This window comes from Crotalus tigris, unplaced genomic scaffold (genome assembly GCF_016545835.1).
Source record: "Crotalus tigris isolate CLP2741 ecotype Arizona unplaced genomic scaffold, ASM1654583v1 scf7180000019944.6993514239:2294586, whole genome shotgun sequence".
Classification (NCBI taxonomy): Eukaryota; Metazoa; Chordata; class Lepidosauria; order Squamata; family Viperidae; genus Crotalus; species Crotalus tigris.
The window spans coordinates 818,926-840,920 of NW_024097783.1; the positions used below are offsets into that span (position 1 = coordinate 818,926).

Consider the following 21,995-nt stretch of genomic DNA (forward strand, 5'->3'; position numbering starts at 1 on the left):
TTATTGGTTTCCTAGACCACCTAACTCCAAAAAGACTGAACAGTTTACATAATTTAAAAGGGAGCAAGGTCACCAGAGAAATACCACATAAATAACACCCAAAATCAACAGTGTTTGCCAGGGCCTCCAAACACATCTCAATCCCAGTATGAAGAGATTTCTGTAGCATTTAAAGGATGGGAAGCATGCATCTTGAGGAAATTGCTTTTCTGAAGTACAGAGACCATGCTTCCTCAATCCTCCAAATTATAACATTTAATGAAAGATCCTTGGACCATGCCAACTGCCCAATCATACCACATAGGCAGAAATAGTTGAAGAATTCAGAATAAAACTGCTGGCTCACAATTTTATGACATAATCAAGCTCAGGTTATTCTCAACTTCTTAGATAAACATGATTTGCAGCATATATTTTTCTAGATGATCTTGCATATGCACATTAGCATTTGTGTAATTCTAAGAATTAGGCATAAGTTAAAATATATGAAATAATTATTAGAGGAAGCATTATATAATACATATTTTGGAACTAATTCTTTACTTTCATGTCAAATTAGATGAAATGTCATATTTAAATATTTACTTCCTGTAAAAATACCAACTATATCAATTTTTTCTTGAATTTGTTCACTAGGAACAAAATGCTATTGTTACTTAGTAATCAAAAAAGGTATAAGACAGATTTAAAGATCATCAATTGATTTCAAGACAATAAAATGCTTCATTCAAACTTCATTGCTATATTATGAGATTTCCAATGCATTCAGGTAGTTTTTATTACAAGACAATGTTTTGGACTGAATTGAACAGATACAGTATATCTGGGGGGTAATTAGGAATATCACTTCTTATAGAATACACTATAAAACTGGTGTAAAAGTCAATAACAATTACTTAAATACAATGAAAAATGTCAAATTCTTCCTTGGAGATTTATTTTTATACCTCATTTACTACTTTTTTTACAGACCATTTAATTCAGATGCTCAAGACATTACATTCTCATTGAGTAATTGGGATTGACTCTAGCAGTTCTTAACTAGCAGGAAACTAAATACATGCCGACATTACATTTGCTAGCTGTACAACTGTTAAATAGATGAATCAAAGCTGATACATTATTCCCTAATTAACCTTAAATATTTCCTGATATTATTATACATGCAGTATGGCAAGTTATAATTATACTGAGTAGAGCTGAATGAATAAGTTTTTGTCAGGAAGTTAGCAAATTTTTTGTTAATGGTTCTAATCTTCTAATGGAATATAACTGCTTTATAGCAAAGATTGTAATTTGGCTCCTACTCATATATGAACCAGGTGGAGGGTATATAACCAGTTCCCCACTGGCATGCTAAAGGGCTAAGCAAGTTTCTCCACTGCTCAGACAACTTCTTCCATGATCCAGACTACTCTAAGCACCATGTCAAATGGTGGGCAATATTTTAATTAAAAGTCTCAGAAAGTTCTATAAGTTGTTCCTCTACAGAACTCAGTGGCACAAAATATTTTGTTCAAACGATCACTTACCTAACTTGGCAATTGACTGTCTTAGTGAATGTTTACTTTGAGAAAATTATTTGGTTACTAAAACATGACATCGTTTGCCTTGTGTTTTAAACCAAACTCTCTGAACGAATCAACGTGAGAAGTGTTTTCAGTCAACTTATTTTCAGCACTGAGTTGTTCACTGTTGAGATAAATGCAAGACAGCGTGGTGGTGTTTCTGGTAAGTTGATTTTCACCCATTTCTAATGTAGGATATTTCTTTTTGGGCTGAATTTTGTGCTTTCTTCTGACACTATGATCAAGGGAAGCATAGCACATTTGGCGTTCAGCTATCTGCTACAAAAAAGAAACAATTCATATTGATCATGTTATTTCATTTACTATTATGGCAAACAGCTAACAGTAAAAGTAACAAGTCAGTTGTATGATACACCTAAATGAAATGATATAAATTTGTGTTTGGTAACTGCTTGGAAACAGGACTTTTTCCTTAGCCGGTTTCCTACCTTATTATCAATTCATCATTTTTACCTTGGAATATTGCCTTTTCTACCTCCACTGATCCATTCTTGAATCCATTGGAATAGGATCATAAAATGTAATATTGGTTTCTCTTTCTCAATTTGAATTGCTTATCTAAATACTTCTTGCTGATACATTTTTATTGCAATCTTTGGAATTTTAGTGAATTTCATTAAACCTGATAAGCTTTTAGGAATGACATTGAGCTTCCTGCAAATCAAGAACTCCACTATAGGACTCTTGATTTCCTGTTAAACCCAAAAGATTAAGATTTGTCATTATCCCCAGTCATCTTTGAGTCATATTATATAAGAAAAGTCTATTCATTACTAGGTCATTTCCCCTATTTTACTCTCTATTTGGATGAACTGGTTCAGTATCTTGATTTCACACAATTCTACTTCACTTGGTGGTGTCCTACTTTATCCCCACTCACACAAACCACTGGAGGGCTCTTATCTGGGTTAATAAACTGCCTTTGTAGCATCTTTGTAAATGAGTTATTGCAGCAGTGTTGCTCTGTTATGAGATAGCCAGATAAGTCAGAGATTATTCCATTAAGGTTCTGGTAATGTCAGTAATTCCTCAGCACAATTATCATTAACCAAATTTGCAAGGCAACCACATAGTTGCACACTTAATTTTTATTAGGTTAGAGTTATGGCAGAATATGAAGCAGAATTTGGCAGAGTGATTCTCCAATATCCTGAAAATGATCGTCTGCCTAGTAGACAGCTACTTATTTGTGTGAAATCACAGATTCTACCAGTATCTGTAACATTTGAATGCTAATCTATGATTCACACACTTATATTTTCCAACTTGGAGATTAATGTGTTGATCTTAAGAATTGAGCAGCAAATAGGAGCCATGTTCAAGCATATTTAGGCATATCTCCTATCAAATTCAGGAGGGTTCCAAATGAATCTTGTTAATGCACAATCCAATTCACAGACCCTTTGTTAATCGTAATTAACTAGGTTATCTTACACCAAATCGTATTATTACGTGGAATGTGTACTTGCAGCAGCACAGTGGGATAATTTTGCCAACTTAGACCTTTCTTAGAAAGAGATCTGAATCAAGAAACAGCAGTCCTGAACTGGATGGGGGAGGGAGAAGAGGTTCAGGCTAACTGTAATTTTGAATCTCTTGGGTATGCCTAGTAACCTAGAACTTGGGTCCTCAATCCCTGCCCCCAGCCCATTATTGGGCTGAGCTTCTTCGGAACTGGACCACACAAATGGGAGTGTATATGTGCACACTCAAAGCTTCTCTTGCACGAGTGGTGGCCCACCTTCCACTTGCAAGAAACTATCCCCCCCCCCGCCAAACCAGAAAGGTTGGGGACCGCTGGCCTAGAAAATTATACCTTTTGTTTGGCAAGGTTCTATGTATTAGGTGTAAGCAAATAAAGGATCGGACTCAATGAGATTTCACTGTCTCATCTCTGAGCTTGGGCTTAACATTACATCTATCTTGACCACTGTATTTACATGTTAATTTACCTGCAATATCTTGGAACTCTTGACTCCATAATTTTGTTATGGAGTAATAAGTCAAATTAAAATAATAAATGGGCATAAATAAATAAAGAAGATGTATATATATTCCAGGGCTGAAATTAAACATTAAATTGGCCATATCTGATAAAGAAGATTTATATATATTCCAGGGCTGAAATTAAACATTAAATTGGCCAAGATTTTGCAAGGGGAATCCTGTATTTTAGGGCAGCTAAGATCTAGATAGATCATTCAGCACCATAAAAAAAGGTTCTGAAAAAAAACCTGTTACAAATTAAAGAACATTTACATAAAGAAGCATGTACAAACCTGTACATCAGTGGTGGATCTGGGAGAATGGACATTCATTTTCTCATAGCAACTTTCATCTGAAAATAATTTTTGAAATAGGATGTTTTAAAATAGTTACTCTATATTATTATCAATCATAAAGTTCTGCACTAAGCTTGTTATTTTTCAATACCATGCAGCGTAGCAGCTATAACTATACTGTGCTGGTAAATACCTGACATATTTCACTTCCTCTAAATTAAGGAAGGGCTTTTGGAGGGCTCAGTATAGTACTCTGCATCCACTTTCTTGCTGGGTAGATATTTAAACTTAACTGAAGAAGCTTCTTGGATGAGAAGCGAAATGTTTTCAAGGAAAAAACAAAGGAAGTCCAATTGCCTTTTGGAAAAGCATCTTTGTAACAGCCATGACCTAAATGACTGAGAATCTCCATAGACGTAGAAATTTTAAAAAGTTATTTGAATGGACTTGTCCACAGAGTTCAAGAGAAATCAAAACCATAACTCAAGCATGATTATATGGTAATTAGAAGAATTTACTTATTCTAGTTCCTTGCAACAATATTCCAGATAAGCAAATCTTTAGTATACAAAAGTTTTTATCTTCTGATTGTCATAACAACATCACTAATATTGTGGCCAAATTTTCAATGGCAACAGTTAACACAAATAATTCAAATAATCAGCAATGATTACCATATATTTAATTGTTTTTATATTCATTTATATGGACTATTGATCACAATAAAAACAAATATAAAAAGTCTATACATTCCTATTAAAATGCCAGATATTTGAGATGTAAAAATATCAGACCAAAATAAATCACTTGGGGAATTTTTTGCATCTTTAATATAACATATAAGCTGTATGCTTCAATTAAAAACAAACGGAGATCTTTCTTTGAGGCAGGATAACAATAAAAAGCTTACAATAATGTGGTTACATAAGTGTACCCACCCTCATAAATAGTGATGTGGCTGTGTTCAGAATTAACTAATCACTTTCAAACAGATATTATAAAAGTCGATACACACTTGCCATTAAATAAAGTGACTCTGATCAAGCCCATATAAAGTTCAGCTATTCTAGTAGGATTTTTCTGATATTTACTAGTTACTTCTTTCAGCAAAAACCATGATCTGCAAAGAACTTACAAGCATCAAAGGGATCTCATTGTTGGAAAGTATAAGTTAAGATAAATGTACAAAACCATTTCCAAGGCATTGCTATATCATGGAACACAGTGAAGACAGTCATCAACAAGTGGGAAAATATGGCACAACAGTTATATTATCAAAACAAATTCATCAAAATTGATTTTAAAAAAGAAAACTCATTCAAGAGGCTACCAAGCAGAATTTCTGGCAAGTACTGGTTGTGTATTACGTATGACGACAATCTCCCCTGTTCTTCATATGTCTGGGCTGTGAGGTAGGGTGGCAAGATAGCAGCTTTTTCTTATAAAGAAGAGCATCCAAATCTGGCTACATTTTGCAAAAAAACTATATCAAGTCTGACAAAAGCATGGGGATAAATATGTTATGGTCTGATGAGACCAAGGTTGACCTTTTTACCCATAATTCCAATAAATATGTTTAACGAGTATACTTTTTATAGCTACTGTATGTATCGATATATAGAAATTAAAAATATTAAAACATTTTAAAAAGATATAAACATTTGTTACCAACTTTTTTGTTGTACTAAGGATGGGTAATTTCCAAATATCCTCCAAACCTTAGTATATTTTATCTATTATATTATAATATAATGTAATGCAATGCAATGTAATGTAATATATACTCATATATATAAATATTAGACACAAATATAAAATATAAAAGCATATAAACTATATACTAGAGAGAGAGAGAGAGAGATACAGACTACAGACTATAGACTACAGACTATAGATAGTCTTCCAGAAGGGAAGGAAAGAAAAAAGAGAAAATGCCTACAAGGATTAATTCAAGTTAGCTGTATGAACCTATATGCAATAAATGGATAACTTTATGTATAGCTTACTTAGCATCTCCTGATGGTAGGGATTAAGGTTATCATAAACTGGATAAGCTTCTGCATGAAATTCCTCATTGCTGTAAAAGAGTACAAGAGAGTTTTAAAACAAACTTAATGTGGACACATTGTATTAATTAGTATTGCATAATTTGTTTAGAAAATATAATTTATATGACTAGGTGATTTATTTGAGTTTAGCTAACAAAGAAACATAATAAATATCCAGATTTCCATTTATAGAAACAGATTTCTGATGTTCACCATAGAAGATGCTAACATGGTTTCTTCTGATTTCTCCTCTTCTATTTCTAGCAGTCCCCTGAAAATATAATCAGTGTGTTTGTGGAAATCCACTGATGCAACTTGGAAGATATTATGGGGACTATAGGAATCATGGAGTATGAAACAGCCATGAAAATTGTTTCTTTCCACTTATAAATAATTGACTTCAAGGACATTTACAGCAGACAATCACAGCCTTTTTGGCCCATTCAGAATAATTGAATTTTTCAGACTGTGTTATGGTCATGATCACAAATGGCTGCCATAATAAAAGTACCCATAAAAAAACCTTTGCCAATGGCTGCTACCATTTTTTTTTATTATTATTTTCAGAAAATTTCTAGGGTATACACAGTTTGCAGTATATTCTTGGAAGTAACAAGCTGCATGAATCTGATACTTTATTTCCAGAATACTGAATATTATTATCGATTCTAGAAAATTAAGCTCCCATTTTAAATAATGTAAAAATAATTTGGAGCTGAAGTGTTTCCAAAATGTATCAGTTGGAAGCCACGTCAAAATGTATCACTTGGAAGCCACATATATTACACTGGGATCTAGAATACACTGAATAAAGGTCTTTCCATGTGAGCACACCACCTCAAAAAAGGAAGACTTTTGCCATACCTTGGATTACATTCATTATAATCTTCACAAATTTCCCCTGGAAAACATTTTGAAGAAATCAGCAAAATTTAAAAAACAGGTTTGTTTGGCATTTCAATATAACATATTTTTGAAGATGTGATATTTCTTTATAAAGATATTCCAAAGATAAGATGGAATGCTCTCTGCATTTTTTTTCCTACCATACGATTCTAACTGCTATGTTTCCTTGGTTTTGCTACCTCCCTGGTACAACTTAGTGCTATCTTGGCCTCTAATGCCTATTTTCTTTCTGGTCTCCCTTCTGCCAGAATTGCCCTGTGCCCTTGTTTCCATCTTCACTTTTCTTCCTCTTTCTACTTTGATAAACTCACAAAGCAGTCTACATACAATAAATAGCAAAGAACCTGTTATAGCCAGTATTTACACTGCATGTACTATACAGCATATAGACTGCTTTATAAGTTTGGATAGAGCAATGTTCCAGGTCTAAAATGTTTCTATATACTCATGTAGCCTAGAGCGCTTTTCAATAAATAAAGATATCAGCAATATTGTACTATATGCAGATTGTATATTTTTTCCCTTTTCAGCAAGTCTTTGAGAAATGTACTAATGTGGCAAGAATGCTGATTGCATATACCGTATGTTGATTTAGGACATAGAAATAAAAAGAATAGGCTTGAATCATGCAACCTTCACTGCAAATATGGAGTTGAAGGTTAGTTGCTAATGTTGGTAAGAGTGCATGTGTAAAAATAAATGGAATGCTACTGAGCAAAAAGGAAGACAGGATAAGTAATATCTCCTTTAGTATTTAATGCACCTATAGAAAAATATACAACACTGCTTGCAGAAATGTATTGCTGAGAATGGGAATGTAAGTGACATTCTGATGCAAAATAATATGTGTTTGCTAAGAATCTAGACTATCTACAACAAAGGTTAGATGGTTTGACGCAACAAATAGTATGCATCTGAACATTTATATACCAAAGACTAAGGTAATTACATTTTATAGGGGAAATGGAATAAAGGATTGAAAGTGAATAGCAAAAACTAAAAGTAAATAGTTTGATAGAAGACAGACAGACTGACAGAGACAGACAGAGAAAGAAAGATATGAAAAAGCAAAATGCCAATGAATGACACATTATATACCAAGCAGGATGTAAAAATGATGAGCAAAGATAGAAATGCATGGGAAAAGGTATTGAATGGTACTGAGTTAGAATTCATTGACCCTTTTTCTTGTCTCCTGCCTTTCATGTCTTTGCTTACGGTTTTGTTATTCCCATTCTGTGCCTTCTATAACAGGCTGTAACAAAAAAAATAGAGTTAAATATATGTATGTGTGTATGTAGTATTGCTTTGCGGCATTCCACAAATGTTCTGCAGTTTTGGTGGATCCTTTTTAAAAATAATAGCATTAGGCTGGAGACATCAAAATCTGGGCTATTTGTGTTTTCTGGCTGAGAGTGGTGGTAGTGGTGTTGGCAGTGACTATAGAAATGCATTTTTGGCTCATATGGTACCTTAAGGCATTTGCATCGAGTAATATGAATTCAGGAGCTTGTACAATAACTAGAAACAGCTGTAAAGAAGAAGCTTCAACAGCCATCATGCTATAATAGTCATTTACTAAGGGAAGATTAAACTTGGCAAGTTTCTTCTTGTTAAACCACAACTTAAAGTATCTTATAAGTATAAATATATGAGAGCTGAGATTATTTTTAATGTGGCCTTAGCAAAAATTAGAACTACCTTTACTGAGATCAGATAAATAATTACTCTTTTTATTCCATTGCAGATGAAAGTAAAACCTCACTTCCTGCTATTTCTGTAATTTACAACTTACATTATTCTACATCTTTTCCTTCAGCTTTCCTTACCTTTTTGTTTTTTGTTTTTCAAGAAGTATGAAATATTTTTCAGTAAAGAAATTATCATAATTACAGTTACAAAAGAAAGAGGTATCCAGCAAATGGTACACTGATTAGCCTCCATTCCTGTAATAAGAGAACAAATATAAACAAAAATAAGAATTTTGTTCATTTAAATTTTTCAATTTGGCATACATTTGATATGCTGGAATTTATATCCATTTGTGAATTTCACAAACACAAACATTACTTTTTTTCTTTGAAAAGATCTTTGGATATGGGTATATATATATATATATATATATATATATATATATATATATATGTAGGTCTTTGGTTGTTCGGGTTTTCTCCCGCGTAAAATTGGAAGTGTCTTGGCGACGTTTCGACGAAGTCCCATTCGTCATCTTCAGGCTGGTGTTTTCAGCTTCGTGCTGCTCGAAGCACGAAGCTGAAAACACCAGCCTGAGATGACGAATGGGACTTCGTCGAAACGTCACCAAGACACTTCCAATTTTACGCGGGAGAAAACCCGAACAACCAAAGACTTACATACAAACAACCGCGAAAACCTCAGAAAGCATATATATATATATATATATATATATATATATATATATATATATATATATGTAGGTCTTTGGTTGTTCGGGTTTTCTCCCACGTAAAATTGGAAGTGTCTTGGCGACGTTTCGACGAAGTCCCATTCGTCATCTTCAGGCTGGTGCTTTCAGCTTCGTGCCTCGAGCAGCAGTGTGTGGTCTTGGCTGTTTCTTCCTTTTAACTGCCAGTGGAGGTATGAACTGATTGGGTGGGAGCTTGGCTGTGTTCTGATTGGGTGGAGGTGTGTTCTGATTGGTTAGGGGCTTGGCTGTGCTCTGATTGGCTGGGGGTTGGCTTTGCTGTGTTCTGATTGGCTGGGGGAGTGTTCTGTTTGGTTGTGCTCAGGTTAGTCTGAGTTGCAGAGGGATTCAAGATTTTGGGCTGCCCTGCCATTCCTTGGCTTCGCGTTCGTGGTCGTGCTTCCTCTTCATGGAGGGTGTCAGTTTGCTTCATGTATGGATTGGGGGGGGTTTAAAGTGGCTAATGATGCAGCTGTGGTCTGGCTTCTGGTTTGTGGTCGTGCCTCATAGTCAGTGTGGCTTTGGGTTTGTTTTTTGCGTGGATGTTTGGTGGTGACCTCCTGTGTGGTTTTTGTGAGTGTGGGTCTGGTATCATTTTTTGTGTTAGGGAGTCGTTTGTCAATAAGGGCGGGTTTCCAAATGGCTGGTAGGCGGGAGGTATCATCTCGCTTGTTCATGCTGTGTGGGCGTTTTTCTATCTCGATGGCTTCTCTGATTATTCTGTTATTAAAATGTTCACTTTTGGCAATGGTTCTGGTATTTTTAAAGTCAATTTCATGTCCTGTGGCTTTAAGGTGTTGGACCAGGGAAGATGTTGGTTCCTCTTTTTTGACTGAGTTCTTATGTTCTTCAATGCGTGCACTTATTCTTCTGTTGGTTTGTCCGATGTATGTGGTGGGACAAGTGGTGCATGGGATTTCGTATACTCCTTGATTTTCTAATTCAATTTTATCTTTGGGGTTTCTAAGGATGGTGGATATTTTTCTGTTTGTGCAGAATGCTGTTTTGATGTTGTGTTTATGGAGGATCTTACTGATTCTGTCTGTGATGCCTTTTATGTATGGGAGGATGGCTTTGCCGTTTTCTTGTTCTTTGTCTTGGATTTTAGTGGGGGTTTCTTTTTGGATTAGGTTTGTAATCTTATTTCTATGGAATCCATTGGATGTTAGTACATTGGTGAGAGTGTGTAGTTCGGGTTTTAGGTGTTGTTCGTCAGCTAAGCGTTTTGTTCTGGAGATGAGTGTCTTGGCTACAGAGTTTGATCTGTGCTGGGTGGTGGTGTGAGAGAGCGTGCAGATAGTGGTTTGTGTGTGTTTTCTTCTGGTAGATGGTGTGTCCTAGGGAGCCATTGGATTTCTTGTAGACTAAGACATCCAGGAAGGGAAGTTGGTTGTTAGCTTCTGTTTCCATGGTGAACTGTATTTTGGGGTGTAGGCTGTTGAGGTGTGTGAGGAAGTTGTCCAGTTTTTCTTTCCCATGTGGCCAGATTATGAAGGTGTCGTCTACGTATCTGAGCCAGAGTTTGGGTTTGTGATCAGATTTTTCTAGAGCTTGGGTTTCAAAGTGTTCCATGTAGAGGTTGGCATTGACAGGTGAGAAGGGTGTCCCATGGGTGCTCCTTCTGTTTGTTTGTATTTTTGTCCATTGTAGATGAAGTATGTGTTGGATAGGCAGTGGTTGGTCAGATCTAAGATGTGTTTGGGGGGGTTATATTTGTTTTGAATAGCTGTCAAGGCTTCTTTGATAGGCACTTGGGTGAAGAGGGATATGACATCGAAGCTCACTAGTAGGTCGCTGGGCTGTAAGTTTTGTTTCTTTATGATCTCTATAAACTGGAATGAGTTTTTTACGTGTGAGGTGATGGATTCTGCATAGGGCTGTAGTTGTTTGGCGAGAAATTTGGCTAGGTTTTGTAGAGGTGAGCCTATGGAGCTGACTATAGGTCTGAGTGGGGTTCCTTCCTTGTGTATCTTGGGGAGACCATAGAGTTTGGGGCATCTGGATGATTTCTCTCTGGGAATGATTCTTTGCTGGATCTCTTCGCTAATGGGGGAGGCTTTTATTTTGGATCTGGTGGTTTTTTTCCAGGTAGGTGGTGGGATCTGTATTTAGGGGTTTGTATGTGGAGTCTTGGAGTAGGTTGGTTAATTTGGTTTGGTAGTCAGATGTGTTCATAACCACCGTGGCGTTGCCCTTGTCTGCTGGTAGGATTATTATGCTGGTGTCTTCTTTAAGGTTACGTAGTGCTGTCTGTTCCTCTTTGGGTAAGTTGCTTTTGGGTGGCTTGCTGGTGCAGAGGATGTTGGTGATTTCGAGTCTGATTCTGTTGGCGTCGTCGGGGTTGATTTTAGTCAGGCTGGTTTCAACTCCACATATAATGGTTTCAGTGGGGATGTGTTTGGGAGCGACTGCAAAGTTGAATCCTTTGGAAAGGACATTGGTTTCGGCTTTGGTGAGGATCCTATCTGAGATGTTATGCACTGTTTGCTTCATGTGTGGCTGTGAGGGAGGAGGGGTTTGTTTCTGGCGTTCTTGTAGTCTTCGGAGTTTGTTGGTGTGTGTATCTGTCTTGAAGGTGGTCTGTGTTTCGGCTCTCCAGACGGCAAGTTGTTTGGATTTGTCCCAAAGTGCGGGGTGGATCTTGTTGCTGAGTTTGAGGTGGAGTGTGAGGAGATCTTTGTTAATTCGGTCTAGGAGGAATCTTTTTGTGTGAAGTTCATTTCTGATTAGGGCCAATTCTGTTCTTTTCAGGATCCGTTTGGTGGCTGCAGAGTTGGAGTGGAATTTCAGTTGGAAACATGTGGGGATTAGATTTTGATCTCGGCAGTTGCGTAGGAATGCGAGGTCGCATAAAATGGAAGCTCTTTGGACTTCAAGTTTTTCATAGGTCCTGGTCAGATGATGGATTTCCTCCCCGTAGAGGTTCAATATTTGTTTTCTGAGGTTTTCGTGGGTATTTGTATGTAGGTCTTTGGTTGTTCGGGTTTTCTCCCACGTAAAATTGGAAGTGTCTTGGCGACGTTTCGACGAAGTCCCATTCGTCATCTTCAGGCTGGTGCTTTCAGCTTCGTGCCTCGAGCAGCAGTGTGTGGTCTTGGCTGTTTCTTCCTTTTAACTGCCAGTGGAGGTATGAACTGATTGGGTGGGAGCTTGGCTGTGTTCTGATTGGGTGGAGGTGTGTTCTGATTGGTTAGGGGCTTGGCTGTGCTCTGATTGGCTGGGGGGTTGGCTGTGCTCTGATTGGCTGGGGGGTTGGCTGTGCTCTGATTGGCTGGGGGAGTGTTCTGTTTGGTTGTGCTCAGGTTAGTCTGAGTTGCAGAGGGATTCAAGATTTTGGGCTGCCCTGCCATTCCTTGGCTTCGCGTTCGTGGTCGTGCTTCCTCTTCATGGAGGGTGTCAGTTTGCTTCATGTATGGATTGGGGGGGTTTAAAGTGGCTAATGATGCAGCTGTGGTCTGGCTTCTGGTTTGTGGTCGTGCCTCATAGTCAGTGTGGCTTTGGGTTTGTTTTTTGCGTGGATGTTTGGTGGTGACATCCTGTGTGGTTTTTGTGAGTGTGGGTCTGGTATCATTTTTTGTGTTAGGGAGTCGTTTGTCAATGAGGGCGGGTTTCCAAATGGCTGGTAGGCGGGAGGTATCATCTCGCTTGTTCATGCTGTGTGGGCGTTTTTCTATCTCGATGGCTTCTCTGATTATTCTGTTATTAAAATGTTCACTTTTGGCAATGGTTCTGGTATTTTTAAAGTCAATTTCATGTCCTGTGGCTTTAAGGTGTTGGACCAGGGAAGATGTTGGTTCCTCTTTTTTGACTGAGTTCTTATGTTCTTCAATGCGTGCACTTATTCTTCTGTTGGTTTGTCCGATGTATGTGGTGGGACAAGTGGTGCATGGGATTTCGTATACTCCTTGATTTTCTAATTCAATTTTATCTTTGGGGTTTCTAAGGATGGTGGATATTTTTCTGTTTGTGCAGAATGCTGTTTTGATGTTGTGTTTATGGAGGATCTTACTGATTCTGTCTGTGGTGCCTTTTATGTATGGGAGGAGGGCTTTGCCGTTTTCTTGTTCTTTGTCTTGGATTTTAGTGGGGGTTTCTTTTTGGATTAGGTTTGTAATCTTATTTCTATGGAATCCATTGGATGTTAGTACATTGGTGAGAGTGTGTAGTTCGGGTTTTAGGTGTTGTTCTACCTGGAAAAAACCACCAGATCCAAAATAAAAGCCTCCCCCATTAGCGAAGAGATCCAGCAAAGAATCATTCCCAGAGAGAAATCATCCTTCCTGGATGTCTTAGTCTACAAGAAATCCAATGGCTCCCTAGGACACACCATCTACCAGAAGAAAACACACACAAACCGCTATCTGCACGCTCTCTCACACCACCACCCAGCACAGATCAACTCTGTAGCCAAGACACTCATCTCCAGAACAAAACGCTTAGCTGACGAACAACACCTAAAACCCGAACTACACACTCTCACCAATGTACTAACATCCAATGGATTCCATAGAAATAAGATTACAAACCTAATCCAAAAAGAAACCCCCACTAAAATCCAAGACAAAGAACAAGAAAACGGCAAAGCCCTCCTCCCATACATAAAAGGCACCACAGACAGAATCAGTAAGATCCTCCATAAACACAACATCAAAACAGCATTCTGCACAAACAGAAAAATATCCACCATCCTTAGAAACCCCAAAGATAAAATTGAATTAGAAAATCAAGGAGTATACGAAATCCCATGCACCACTTGTCCCACCACATACATCGGACAAACCAACAGAAGAATAAGTGCACGCATTGAAGAACATAAGAACTCAGTCAAAAAAGAGGAACCAACATCTTCCCTGGTCCAACACCTTAAAGCCACAGGACATGAAATTGACTTTAAAAATACCAGAACCATTGCCAAAAGTGAACATTTTAATAACAGAATAATCAGAGAAGCCATCGAGATAGAAAAACGCCCACACAGCATGAACAAGCGAGATGATACCTCCCGCCTACCAGCCATTTGGAAACCCGCCCTCATTGACAAACGACTCCCTAACACAAAAAATGATACCAGACCCACACTCACAAAAACCACACAGGATGTCACCACCAAACATCCACGCAAAAAACAAACCCAAAGCCACACTGACTATGAGGCACGACCACAAACCAGAAGCCAGACCACAGCTGCATCATTAGCCACTTTAAACCCCCCCAATCCATACATGAAGCAAACTGACACCCTCCATGAAGAGGAAGCACGACCACGAACGCGAAGCCAAGGAATGGCAGGGCAGCCCAAAATCTTGAATCCCTCTGCAACTCAGACTAACCTGAGCACAACCAAACAGAACACTCCCCCAGCCAATCAGAACACAGCCAACCCCCAGCCAATCAGAGCACAGCCAAGCCCCTAACCAATCAGAACACACCTCCACCCAATCAGAACACAGCCAAGCTCCCACCCAATCAGTTCATACCTCCACTGGCAGTTAAAAGGAAGAAACAGCCAAGACCACACACTGCTGCTCGAGGCACGAAGCTGAAAGCACCAGCCTGAAGATGACGAATGGGACTTCGTCGAAACGTCGCCAAGACACTTCCAATTTTACGTGGGAGAAAACCCGAACAACCAAAGACCTACATACAAATACCCGCGAAAACCTCAGAAAACATATATATATATATATATGTGTGTGTGTGTGTGTGTGTGTGTGTGTGTGTGAAATATATTCAATTTTGAATTAATTGTATCTGTATGTTCCCATTTAAAATGTATAATTTTATTTGTTCATATATTGAAAAATGGATATCCATTTTTCTCATATTGAGGCATAAAAAGTTAACAATTATTATAGAATTGTTAAAGAAAGCAGAACATTTAAATTCTACTTCAGAAATGTTTTTAAAAATGAGTACATAGGCACATAGGAAATTACAAATCTGTATTAAACTCGATTTTTGTGCTAATTCTGTAAGCTCTATGAAGAATGTGTCAGAAAAGTTGTAATTATTTTTTCCAGAAATTTTGAAACCATTGCATAAATGACAAAACAAGTAAGATATTCTCCACACATGTTAAAGTCAGAAAAATGAAAAATAGCACACTATTTCCTTTATTTTCTGACAAATTTACATGTTTTAAAAAACAGGCAGTTTATGTACTATATATCAGTGAAACCATCTTAATGAAGCTATTTAAAAGTGTCAAATAATTTTTGTGTTCTTCAAAAATCTGGTCAGAAATCAAACAGAACAGGTAACATAGACAAACATATGAGAAATTTAGGAAAATATAAAAGACTATTGAGCAAGTCAACATTCAAAACAAAACAGTGAGTTTAATGAAATGTATTCTGGGATTTGTACCACCTGCCTGTGCTGCCACAGTGCTATAAACTCAACCTTCAACAACTATGCTGATTAACTGAAAACACCACAAAGGCACATTTGCAACATTTATTCTGAACTATGGGACAAACATTGTCTACAGATAGGGATTTGTGCCTTGTCCTGCCTCCTCTTTCTCCTGAAGCCAAAGTGTATTAGTGACTTTCAGCCATCATCATTTGCCGCACAGTTGTCAGCCTTTTTCCTTACTGCAAAAACAAATGCAATGAGGAAAGTACAAAGTGGTCAGGAGTATCTGTAATAATGGTCATTGGGTTTCAAAGTGGCAAGCATGGCAGAGAAATCAAAGCTCCTCCCCTTTTAATGTGTGGCACAGCATAGCACGCTTGCAAAAAGGAACAAGCTTTCAATTACTCTGCTGTATTTGTCATTTTGCAGCCAGGGACTTCGCAGAGATATCCCTGACTGACTGGAGCATTTTTTTTTTTTCATTTCTCGCCTGGTTATCTTTACATTACCCCCTTCTCTGCTCTTCAGCAACTTTTGTATTCAATTTTATCCCCGCACAAACCAATGTACTAAATGTACACTTTCTGACATTGCTATAACAGTTATGATAATAACGCAATAGAGGCCATGAGTCACTTTTAACTGCTTTGGCTATGCCATTACTCTGCAGTTGCTGCCAACTTTTCTCCAAAGCCACTTTAGCTGGGCAGCAGGAAAGGTCAAGAATTTGCCTGTGTTATGCCTGCCTCACACATTGCAAAGCACTGACGAGACATTCCAGGGACTGCTTATCTACACATGTGAAAAAGCAAAAAACTTTTGCCTTTGCTAAAAGGGATATTGGCAGTGTTTCAAGCAAGAAGGGGCTCTGGGTTGGAGGCAGAGACTGTCTACCAGATGTTTTAATGGAAAGTGAGGCAGGTAAGCTAGAGAGGACAAGAAAAAATAGTGAATAAAACTCTTAAATAAGCAAAAATAAGAAAGCGGAGCAAATAAGAAAGAGAGAGAGATGAGAGACCAATGAAGAGGCAAAGAGAACAAAGCAAACAGCAGAATGAGAAAGCTTATAAGACAAAGGCCTCCAAGAAGCAAGAAACACCAAGTGAGAAAGTCAGCATGAAAAACAGACAAGCACAAGAACATTGTAGCAAGAGAAGCTGAGATTAGCAGGACTTTAGTGGTGGCTGTGGTGTCTGATCCACAGAATGAGTGTGGGCTTCCAGCAAAGCAGGAAAACTGTAACCCCACAAATCAGGTTCTGACAGATAACCAAATCAATAGGTTGCTAAATATCAATGCTCACTTCTTATCCCAGCCCTATCCCATAGTATAGACAGTGAGAAGTAGATGTTTTTCCTATTTGCAGGAGATTCACCAATGGTTTTCTTATCCCACACTAAAGCTGCCTTATCATCAAATCAGGTTAACACTTTGATGACAAGAGAAGGCAAACTATACCAGTTTTTGAATTGCTATATTTCTCGGACTGGAAAAATGTTAAAGGCTGGTTTAGAATGCAGTACAAGGTGAGATATACCTATCCCAAAGGTGCTTTTTCAAGAGGCAATTGGACTTCCTTTGTTTTTCTTTGAAGATGTTTCGCTTCTCATTGAAGAAGCATCTTCAGTTCTGAAGAGGTTTTTTTGAATGAGAAGCGAAACATCTTCAAGGAAAAAACAAAGAAAATCCAGTTGCTTCTTGAAAAAACACCTTTGGGACAACCATGACCTGGATGACTCGGAATCTCCATACCTACTGTATGTTGCCTGATTCCCAGCTTGTTTCTGGACACAGTTGAAAAAATAGTTGTTGTTCTTTTGGCCCAGGATATCTTAGTCGTCATTATATCCAATAACAGAATATTTGGGCCATAGAATTCAACGGAAAGACAATTTCTAACTACAGAGTTCCATTGTTATCCTCAGTTGTCAGACAATTTTCCAATGATTGCACATAAACTCTGGATCCCTCAGCCTGAATAAACTAGGCTGAGACTCTATTAATAGGTTCATTTATCTTATTTTCTTAAAGAACTATATTTAAAGCTTCATTTAAGTTGTTGCATTCGCCTGATCTTGATTTAATTATTTGCTCACTTTGTTGTATTTCATTTATTGCAAGTGATCCTTTATTTGATGAATTTTAACTGTTTGAAAATTAATCTTAGTGGTACATGAGCACTAGATTGTAATATAAATAAGTTATTACATAAATAAAAATATGATAATCAGTGGCTTGGATCCACCTTGTCTTTGCCTATGCAAAAGATCCATATTTCAATGTTAAGATCTTATTATTCCCACAAACAATATTACAGAACGAATGCAAGAATTTACAACAAGAAATATTGTTTTACCAGGATTATTCCATTGAAACTAATATACTGCAACATTTGCAGTTAGTCATGAATGTACACCTTGTTCCAGGTGGAGGTATGGCTTTAGCTCTCAGATGATACGTCAGCAGCAGTAGATGTTAAAAAGTAGGAGGGCCATGATAAATAAATAAGATAGAGTTAAATTTGATTTATATAATTAAAATAAAGTTAATGCCATTTATATGATTATTTAATTATTCCCTTTCTATTGCACTGAAATCATGATTGAGAGGCAAATTTTTAGAGGGATTCTGATATGTATATCTATGGTTTAGATAATATTTAAGTATCTCTGGCTGAAATCAATAGAATTGATCAAAATGAAATGTAATGCACTTTTTAGAAAAAATACTAAAACAGAATCACTCTACGATAGCATCATATCTATCATTTTGTTTCTATTTTGTAGCTATTCTATTTTTATAAAATATAGAATATATAATACTATCAAAATCTTTGGTAACAATTATCTCATCATTCTCAAATCCTGCTCAGAATGTAACCATAACAACAATTAACACCAATTAGCAAATCTCCAAATATTTTGTTAAGACTACGGTATGAATATGCATGCATTCATCTTTCCCTTTATATCAACTCTAATGTAATCTAATCAGATTTCTCCAACTGTTGCTTTTTGGATGTGCTTGGGTTAATACATCTTGTAAAATTGCTGAAATATTCTTTTTAATTACATATCTATAATTGTCTCTTTCTTTCTGCCATTGGGATATGTAATCTTAGAGCATGCATCTGAAAAAAAGAATATGCAAGAGCAGAATCTTTATTTCCTATCAGTAATTGATTTTATTGCCTACTTCTTGCAGCAATGATCCTAGCTTACAACTCTGTTTTTGCAATGCTATATGAACCTTTTTTTAAAGCAACTACCTCAGTCAGACTTAATCATACACTCAATTGTCATTATATGTGAAACCATCATTTTGTCAAAATATTAATCAAAAGTGTCCAGATTGCAATATAATTTTATATTGGTATTCCACTGTATAGCTACTTTTGTATTGAGAAATTATAAAAAATGAAGTATTGGCTAAAGGAAGATCACCACTAGGATTAAAATCTCTATATCATAAAAGAAGTGGCCATCACACTGAATTGAGCTTAACAGAAGGAAGTACTTCTTGGCATATTAAGAAAATACTGGATGCATTTTTACTGCCTTTACTGTCTATACCATTTTACAAGCAAATCACAGTAGGGAAATCTCAAAGGAACTAAAATAATCACTGAAATTCAAATGAGCACCAGTACTAACTAAATGGAGTAAAAGGTTCTGCATGCTTTAAACAGTTGGCATATGAAAATGACTGGAATAATGATTGATGCCTTATATCCGCTTATCTGGGAATAAATTTAATTGAATTCATTAAGACCTGAGTCAATGTAGACATGCATGGCATTACATCTTAAGGTAAATATATTTATAAGAAAGATCATGTTGGGGATTCGTATCTCCAGGAGTATCAACTGTTTTAATTAAGGGATCACCTATGGTTTATTGTTTTCCCATTCCACACAATATCACTCAAAGGCAAGACAATTTATATTTCAGAATTGTAATTCTGCCTTTGTCTTGGAACAAACAAACATTCTTCTCTGTTTATTTGTGACATAAATAAAGTTCTGGAGCTCCTATCTCCCGGTAAAGGCAAATTCATTATATGATTGAACAACCCTGAACCAGCATAAACACAGATATGGCCTGCTAGAGTAAGTTTTAAAGGATTATCTAAAAGAGAATTAATCAGAATTTAGTTGGGTTTCTAGTTTTCAAAGTATATGTCTCCGAAGCAAACTCAAGTAAAAATTACTGAGCGCTAACATTAGTTCTTCCCAACAAATATTTAATAATAATGTTTCTTTCCACTTATCTAAAGATAAATTAAGATTTATGAATATTATCAAAATGAATAGACATTGAGCTCTTTTGCCTTTGGATTTATAAACTTTTTGAATAGTTTTTTTTTAAAGATACTTGAAATTGATGGTATAAAGGAAACATACTTACTGTTCAGTTTCCTGCTGGTTATAGAAACAAACGGAAACAAAAATAGGTCTCAGTCAGAGACACAAGAACTGACTTTTATGTGTTCAACACTGAGTTCATCTGGGCATTTAAAATTCAAGTTTAAATCCTACAAACAGGAAATGTGGTAGTCTAGTGGAGCATTCTATAACAGCCATGAATAAACGCTCAATTATTTTTCTTCATTGACTGAATTCTTTTACTGAATTTAGCATTGCAAGTATGAAAGTAAATATCTTTATTCTTCAACTGAGGTTTATTAAATTTTTCATAGAAAATCCAGAGATATATAACATATTGCATATTGACATACAGTTAGCACTTACTAAATATAGAACTTCTAGATCTTTAAAATTCAGTTTCTTTCATTAAAGTACATTATGAATCTTAACATACCTTTCTTTGGGCAGAAATACTGCAAGACAAGTGCTCAAAGATTTGAAGACTTACTGTGATTTCAGTTTTCCCCAATGGCCTGACCTTCAGGGTTATTAGACTTCAGCTCCCATGATCCCCAGCCAGAAAAAAGATTGCAATTGTTTACTGCAGTAATAAATAATAAAAAGAAAATATTGGATAGATAATTTTATAGGTTATGTGACATTTTAGAGTCAAGTCAATAGATTGCAGCAATATAAACTATAAAGACTCCTTTCACTTTTTCAGTCAGAAAATAACAAAACAACAGGAAAGAAAACAGTGAAGATTTGCTTTCTTCACAGTTATGCACAGTTTCTTATCTAGTTTGTTTCTACATTATCTCTAACTCAGATATAAAGGCAGGTAGGTAGATAGGTAGATAGGTGGGTGGGTGGGGAGGTAGACCAATCTGTCTACTGTAGGTGAACAGACAAAAATATCATAAAGAAATTTGTAGCCTTTCAAGTTTGCCAGAACTTTCAATCACAAAAGAAGGCAGAAAGCAAAGATAATGAAGAAATAGAAGTTTTGTTTAAAAAAATAAAAATAGTTAGCTACACATTTAAAGTCTGTTCTAGCTAACAATATTAATATACTGGAACTTGTTACTACTAATTACAAGAAATATAATTGGCTATTAGATTAATAAGTTAATTGTCATAATAATAATAATAATAATAATAATAATAATAGAAACAATGGAATATATAACAAAAAAATACTATGTATAAGAAATTGTATAAAACAAAAATCTTTAGGTATTATCAACAATCCTCAAAACTTTTTAGCACCTACAACAATCAAGTGCAGTGCTGAGAACTTATGATGATATCTTTCATGAACATCTGGCAACAATTATTCTTGCACAGTTTTTGGAGACTATGGACACTGTGCAAAAAAGGGGTAGTTTCCAGACCATCCAGAAGTCATGTGAGAGGACTGTGCTCTCATGTGGCCTCCAGATCTTCAAAAAATAACCTTGATTTACCTGTATTTCATTATTATTATTATTTTATGTTTGTTTATATAATACATGGCAATGGACATGATTGGACTGTATTTTAAAAAATAAGTAAAGAAGTAAAGAAGTAAAGAATTGTTTCTCTTTTGCTCAGGAGGCAGGTGGTGATATGCCAGCAGACTCAAGTTAGGCATTTTCCAAATTTTGACATGCTGACCCCAAAAGGTTTGCCATCACTGTTCTAGTGGCTACTATTTTATAGCAACAAGCACATTCTGTTACTATAGGAAGGATCTGGTATTTTCAGCATTCAAAGGATAAACACATCAGTAAAGAAACTGGCCCTATTTTGATATGAGGGATTGGACAATACCCATTACTTTCTAAATTTTCTTCTATACAACAGCTCAAAAGGATTTAATGCTGTAGTGACCTGTGGCACTTCATTTTATCCAAAGAGTATCCCGAGGCTTTGATTTTCCTGTGCATGCAAGGTTTATATCTCAGTCCATTTTTCTGAGAAAGATAAGGAGAAATTTTAATCTTAGTTATTTTCAAGACTGCT

At 36.4% G+C, this 21,995-nt stretch overlaps 1 protein-coding gene across 2 annotated transcripts; it reads right to left on the reverse strand.

Moving 5' to 3' along the window:
• Nucleotides 1–7: 7 nt before the first annotated feature.
• LOC120317941 (T-cell receptor-associated transmembrane adapter 1) lies at nucleotides 8–20,104 on the reverse strand. 2 transcript variants are annotated; one of them, XM_039365014.1, is made up of 6 exons: nucleotides 20,032–20,104; nucleotides 8,655–8,771; nucleotides 6,784–6,820; nucleotides 5,878–5,948; nucleotides 3,869–3,927; nucleotides 8–1,844 (listed from the first exon to the last, which is right to left on the reverse strand). In XM_039365014.1, exons 2-6 carry the CDS (start codon nucleotides 8,767–8,769, stop codon nucleotides 1,590–1,592), a joined length of 537 nt encoding a protein of 178 aa, XP_039220948.1. In that variant the 5' UTR covers nucleotides 8,770–8,771; nucleotides 20,032–20,104; the 3' UTR covers nucleotides 8–1,589. The 2 variants fall into 2 exon arrangements, with proteins under 2 accessions (XP_039220948.1, XP_039220947.1); XM_039365013.1 differs by having other exon boundaries at nucleotides 14–1,847.
• Between the last annotated feature and the right edge of the window lie 1,891 nt (nucleotides 20,105–21,995).

Bases quoted from the DNA above. Each gene is read 5' to 3' on its own strand.
- LOC120317941 (XM_039365013.1), bottom strand. From the start codon at position 8,769: ATGGAGGCTAATCAGTGTACCATTTGCTGGATACCTCTTTCTTTTGTA. The intron at 5,949-6,783 runs GTATGGCAAAAG...ACTCTTTTACAG, and splicing joins TATAATGAATGTAATCCAAG to CAATGAGGAATTTCATGCAG. The intron at 3,928-5,877 runs GTAAGCTATACA...AATTATTTTCAG, and splicing joins CTACCATCAGGAGATGCTAA to ATGAAAGTTGCTATGAGAAA.